The sequence below is a fragment of the Manduca sexta genome, unplaced genomic scaffold, assembly GCF_014839805.1.
Source record: "Manduca sexta isolate Smith_Timp_Sample1 unplaced genomic scaffold, JHU_Msex_v1.0 HiC_scaffold_1309, whole genome shotgun sequence".
Classification (NCBI taxonomy): Eukaryota; Metazoa; Arthropoda; class Insecta; order Lepidoptera; family Sphingidae; genus Manduca; species Manduca sexta.
Genome location: NW_023592160.1, coordinates 1 through 6037, shown reverse-complemented (window position 1 = coordinate 6037; position 6037 = coordinate 1). Strand labels below are relative to the sequence as shown.

At 62.6% G+C, this 6037-nt stretch overlaps 1 protein-coding gene across 1 annotated transcript; it reads left to right on the top strand.

Annotated features, from left to right (window-relative positions):
- LOC119191287 (skin secretory protein xP2-like) lies at positions 1-5984 on the top strand (the record flags this gene model as incomplete). Its single annotated transcript, XM_037445198.1, has 2 exons — positions 1-475; positions 5844-5984. Coding segments are annotated over exons 1-2 (616 nt in total), but the record flags the coding sequence as incomplete, so codon positions are not given.
- Between the last annotated feature and the right edge of the window lie 53 nt (positions 5985-6037).

Here is a 6037-nt window from a genome sequence, read left to right as displayed (position 1 = left end):
ATGTTGGAGGAACCCACGCCAAGCCGAGGAAGGGAGAAAGGAAAAGGGAGGGGAAAAAAGACGGCCCAGCCCGCTCAGGCTCCCACTCCTGCCCCCACTATCCCCGCTCCCATTGCTGGGCCTTCCAGCGCTCCGCCGCAAGCCGTAGCGGGCCCTTCTACAGCGGCGGCGTCGACACCCGCGATGGCGCCAGCAACCGTGAGAAGACGAGAGAAGAGCGCTGCGCCTGCAAAGAAGCCGGCACCAGGCTCCAAGCCGAAGAAGGGCGGAAGAAAAGAGCCGGCAGTTCAACCCGCGCCGGAGCCCCGTCCGCTGCCGCCGGCCCCTGACTCAATGGAGACGCCATGGGTCGAGGTGGCCAGAAGGAAGAAAAAAGGGGGAGACGACAGCAGCACCGACAACAACCAGCGTGCAGCCGCCAAAACCTTCGCGCCGAAAGGAACCCAAGCTGCGACCGCCACGATCTGCGGCCGTGGTAATCTCGTTGACGCCAGCAGCAGTGGCGAAGGGTTTGACATACAAGGGCGTCCTCACGGATGCACAGAATCGCGTGGACCTCACCGGATTGGATATCTCGAGGCTAAAGCCGAAGTTCACGGCCACGGGTGCCCCCATGTATGAGGTGCCCGGGGCCAATTCGAGAGGGGCCGACTCCTTCGCCGCAAGGCTGAGGGAGTGCTTCGGTGGGTCGGAGGATATTAAGATCTCCCGGCCCACGAAGACTGCAGAGCTGCGGCTGACGGAGTTGAACTACACGGCCACTCCGGAGTCGGTCGCAGCGGCCCTCTCCAAGGCCGGTGAGTGTGCCACAGAGGCCATAAAGGTGGGGCAAATTCGCCCTGATCGCTCCGGCGTTGGGACCGCCTGGGTTCGTTTGCCCATAAAGGCGGCCCAACAGGTGAAGGGGGCGGGCCGAAGTGTGATCGGTTGGACCGCGGCTCAGTGACCGTCCTCGAGTCGCGGCCCCTGCAGTGCTTCCGGTGCCTGGAGAGCGGGCACGTTAGGGAGCGCTGCGACTGCGCGGTGGACCGCAGCGACCTTTGCTACCGCTGCGGTCAAGCGGGCCACAAAGCCCGTGAGTGCAAGGCCCCGGCAAACTGCGCAGTCTGCGCTGCCGCCGGCAAGCCCGCCAGAGCACCGGCTCGGGGGGGAAGGCTTGTTCTGCCCCCTCCGACGCAACCAGCGCCGCCCCAAGGAAGGAATGCCGCCGCGGCTGAGGTTCTGTCCCAGCCGCAGGCGGCAGAACCCACAACCAGTGGCCGAGATGGACGTGGAGGAGATCGCCCATCAGTAATGGACCTAAGTTTCCTCCAGGCGAACATCAACCACTGCGCCCGCGCCCAGGACCTGTTGTCCCAAAGCCTGGCGCAGTGGTCGGTGCAAATGGCCGTGGTCGCCGAACCGTATTTTGTCCCGCCCGAGATAACTGGGTGAGGGGACATCGACGGGTCGGTGGCCATCATCACCAGGGTGCCGCTGGCTCCCCGCCCTTCGCAAAAGTCGAGAAGGGCCAGGGATGCGTCGCAGCTCTGTTGGGGGAACTTGTGGATTGTAGGAGTTTATTTCTCCCCCAACAGACCTCTGGCCGAGTTCGAATCCTTTTCTCGTTCGGCTGGGGGCCCTGGTTGAGCAAGGCCAACCCTCACCCGGCGATCGTCGCCGGCGACTTCAACGCGAAGTCCGCGGTCTGGGGTTCGCCGGCGACCGACGCTCGCGGTGAGGTCCTGGAGAAATGGGCGATTTCCGTCGGCCTGGTCGTCCTGAACAGGGGTCGGTGGACACGTGCGTGCGGCACAACGGCGGGTCTATTGTGGATTTGTCGTTTGGGAGCCCCGCCGTCGCACGTCGTGTCCAGGGCTGGAGAGTCCTCGTGGGCGTGGAGACGCTGTCGGACCACCGTTATATAAGGTTCGATGTCTCCCGCGCCCCCCGAGTATCCGGCCCAATAGTACTGGTGGACCGAGTGCCCCTCGACAGGACGGCCCGCGGTGGGCGTTAAGGCGCCTCGACAAGGAGGCCCTAGAGTTGGCCGCTCTGGCAGTCTCGTGGCTCCCCGAGCCGGAGGGTCCGGTTCGGGTAGAGCAGGGAAGGCAGGTGGTTCGGGGGTAGCAATGTCGGATGTCTGCGACGCCGCCATGCCCCGAGCGCTCCGTCGCCCTCCGCGGCAGGAGGAGTGTACTGGTGGTCGGCGGAGTTAGCTCAGTTGCGCGCGTCATGCGTGGCTGCGCGCCGCCGATGCGCCAGGCATCGCCGCCGCCGAATCCGAGGAAGAACCACGAAGACCAGGAGCGGCAGCTCTACGGCCTCTATAAAGAGGCGAAGAGAGCGCTGCGGGTGGCCATTCACAGGGCCAAGGTCGCGGCACGTAGGGAGTTTTGGAGACTCTCGACGCGGACCCGTGGGGGCGCCCATACAAGCTAGTTATGAACAAGCTTCGTACGGCGGCGCCTCACTGTCGGAGAGTCTCAGGCCAGATTTATTGGCCAACGTTGTCGCGGCCTTGTTCCCGGCCACCGAGGAGACCACTCCTCCACCGATGGCGCCACCGGAAGTGGCGTCATCGTCGTCAGAGCTTTCGGCAAGGGATATTCCAGAGGTTTCGCCCGCGGAAATGCGGGCGGCAGTGTTCGACTGCGGGGCAAAAACACCGCCCGGGTCTCGACGGCATCCCCGGGAAAGCCTGGGTGTTAGCCCTCGAGTACTTGGGGCCGCGGCTCCGCAGTCTATTCTCCCGCCTGTATGGTGCGGGGCGTCTTCCCGGCGCGTTGGAAAGTCGGGAAGCTCGTCCTGCTTAAGAAAAAGGGGAGAACCCGCAGAGTCGCCGTCGGCCTACCGGCCCATCGTGCTGCTCGACGAGGTCGCCAAACTTTTGAGCGTATTATACACGCGCGCCTCGTCGAGCATCTCGAGAGGGTCGGTCCAAATTGGCCGACAAACAGTTTGGCTTTAGGAGTGGACGCTCAACTGTCCACGCGATTCTGCGGGTCAAGTCGCAGGCGGAGGCAGCAGTGGCCAGGGGGAAGGTCGTCATCGCGGTTTCTCTCGACATCTCAAATGCTTTCAACTCGCTCCCCTGGCCATGCATCAACGAAGCACTGCGGTACCACGTGGTGCCGCCCTATCTCAGGCGTCTGGTGCACGCGTACCTTTCTGACAGGTACGTGGTGTATCCGAGCGCCGACGGAGTAACTTTTCGAAAGAGCGATGTCGTGCGGTGTTCCACAGGGGTCGGTTCTAGGCCCCTCTTGTGGAACATCGGGTACGACTGGGTGCTCCGTGGTGCCAATCTCTGGGGCGTCGACGTGACGTGTTATGCGGATGACACGTTGGTCACGGCGACGTCTAAGACCTGTATCCAAGGAGCGCCGCGATCCTGGCGGCGGTGGGCACCGGTCATGTAGTGAGCCGCATTCGGCGTTTAGGTTTAAAGGTGGCCCTCGAGAAGACCGAGGCCATCTGCTTTCACGGGCCTCGGAGGGGGCCACCGGCCGGTGCCCACATCGTAGTGGAGGGTGCGGATTCCCATCGGCAATACCATGAAGTATTTAGGTTTGATTTTGGATGGCCGAGTGGGGTTCAGCGCCCATTTTAAAAGCGTTAAGGACAAAAGTTGACCAGGGCGGCGGGCGCTCTTTCAAGCCTGCTGCCCAACCTGGAAAGATCCAAATATCCCTTGTCGAAGGTTATACCACGGGGTCGTGCGGTCCATAGCACTATACGGCAGCCCGGTCTGGGCTGACGCCCTAGAGAACGTTCTGCCGCTCTCCTGCGGGGCCCACAGCGGGTCATTGCGCAGCGGGCCATACGGGCGTATCGCACGGTCTCGTTCGAGGCGGCTAGTCTTTTGGCCGGATTCCTGCCCTGGGATCTGGACGCCAAGGCTCTCTCCGATACATTCCATTGGAGGGAGGAGGCGTTCAGGAATGGGCAGCGTCCGACCCTGAAGAGTGGAGGCCAAAAGGGCCTCCCTTACGGCAACCGCCGTGGAGGAGTGGCGTCTCAGGCTGGAGGCCCCGTCAGCGGGGCTTCGGGCCGTCGCGGCAGTGCGTCCTGTCTTTGCGCAGTGGCTGGACAGGCGCCACGGCGCGGCAACTTGTAGATTGACACAGGTGCTCACCGGGCATGGGTGCTGCGGGGAGTACCTGTGTCCATCGGGACGGAGATAAGCGCCGTGTGTCACCATTGTGACAACTGCCCGCGGGATACGGCCCAACATACGTTGGAGTCTTGCCCAGCCTGGGACGATGAGCGCAGCGCTCTCGTGTCAGTCGTCGGAGGAGACCTCTCGCTGCCGGCTGTGGTCGCGTCCATGGTCGACAGTCGGGAGGCCTGGCGTGCGGTGGCCCACTTCTGTGAGGTGGTTCTCTCGCAGAAGGAGAGTGCCGAGAGGGATCGGGAACGGGCCGATCCCTCCCGCCGTCAGAGGAGACGTAGGAGGCGCCGGGTGGACGACTGACCGGCGTCTCCCGCCCTGTGGAATGGGGGCGTTTGGAGAATACCACCACGGTAAACCCCTGCCTGTCGTAGAGGCGACTAATAGGGGCCACGAAGGGGTCGTCGGCGGGCAGCAGGGGCTGTCCGTCTAGTGCGCGCGCACTTTTCAGTGCGTGTAGTGCGTTCATCGCACACTTTCGGTTGACCCCGGGATGGGCGGCAGTGTGGTGTTGACCTCACGCTGCCGCTGACGCTGAGCGTCCTTCGGTGCGCGGGGGCTTAGGAGCCCCCATTTAGGAGACGGGCCGCAAGGCGGCACCGCGCAGAGAGGCAGCCGCGGACGAAACTCGGACCTGGTGTCACGAGGTAGCACGCAGTCGTCCCTATGCGCCGAAGAGGGTCAACGCGGGGGTTTAGGTGGTAGGGCGTTGCGTAGGGACGCGTTTGTTGGGGTTGGGGACTCGGCCCGACCGCCGCCCGTGGGTTCCGGGCCGCTCAATTGTCGGGTCGTAAGGCAGCAGCTACCCCAACATAACCGCTCAGTCGCCCCCCGCGAAGGCTGGGCGGTAGTAATAAGGTACTTTCTCCGCGAAACCAAAAAAAAAAAAAAAAAAAAAGGTTAGGTTAGGTTAGGTTAGGTTAGGTTAGGTTAGGTTAGGTTAGGTTAGGTTAGGTTAGGTTAGGTTAGGTTAGGTTAGGTTGGGTTAGTTGGGTTGGGGTGCTAGGTCAGGAAACCTCCTCGTGGTGCACCCTGGGCAGCGGCGCGTCGATCAGACCGATCAGGCTGATCTGCGCGCCGGCAATATCCTGACAACGAGTTGTTGACGGTCGTCGCCTCTTGCGGCGGCCGCCGTCTAATACGCCGTCGGGTAGTGTCGTCGTCGACTAGTTTTTCACCGTCACTTGTGGCGTTGGCGATAGGCCCGCTGACGATATTTCCCGCCGTCGACTAGGCCAACGTCGTGGGGCCATTCGGGCAGCTCAGTTTCCGTCAGGGGTGTCGGCGGGCTCGGTGTGCGCTCACCCCGCCCCGAGCAGGCAGTGGGGGATTTTCCCTCTCATTGCCACCGTCATAGATCGTAACCCGGTATGGAGTCTGTGGATATGTCTCGCGCTCCTGCCGGACCGAGGGTCTTAACCGCCCGGACCGCGAGGAAGAAAACCTCTATAAAAATCACCCCGAATCTCAAGCGGCGGCGCACCGCGGGGATGCATGGCCGATGGGTAGTTCGGTCTCGAGTGCGACCCCCGCCAGGTACCGGCCGACACTCTGCGGGTTACGCTAGGCTTACAGGTACAGGGGCTGCCTGGGCGGACCACCCTTTCCCCCATACTCGTGGGAACAATCATGGAATCCTTACAAAATACAAAAACCCAATAATTCTTTTTGACGAAGTTGCCTTCTCCAGTTCCGGAATCCGGGGTTGGGGAGGCGGAGTTCGGGGGGCGAAAGCCCGCTGATGGAGATGTAGAGAAGGAGAAAACGGGCGCGAAGCCCATGGAGGTGGCAGATGAGTTTGTACGGCCTTTGAGTCTAGACTCGGACTCAAGTGGGAGGCAGCTCCACCGTACGCAGCAAAAACTCTGGAGGGAGGAACTCGCG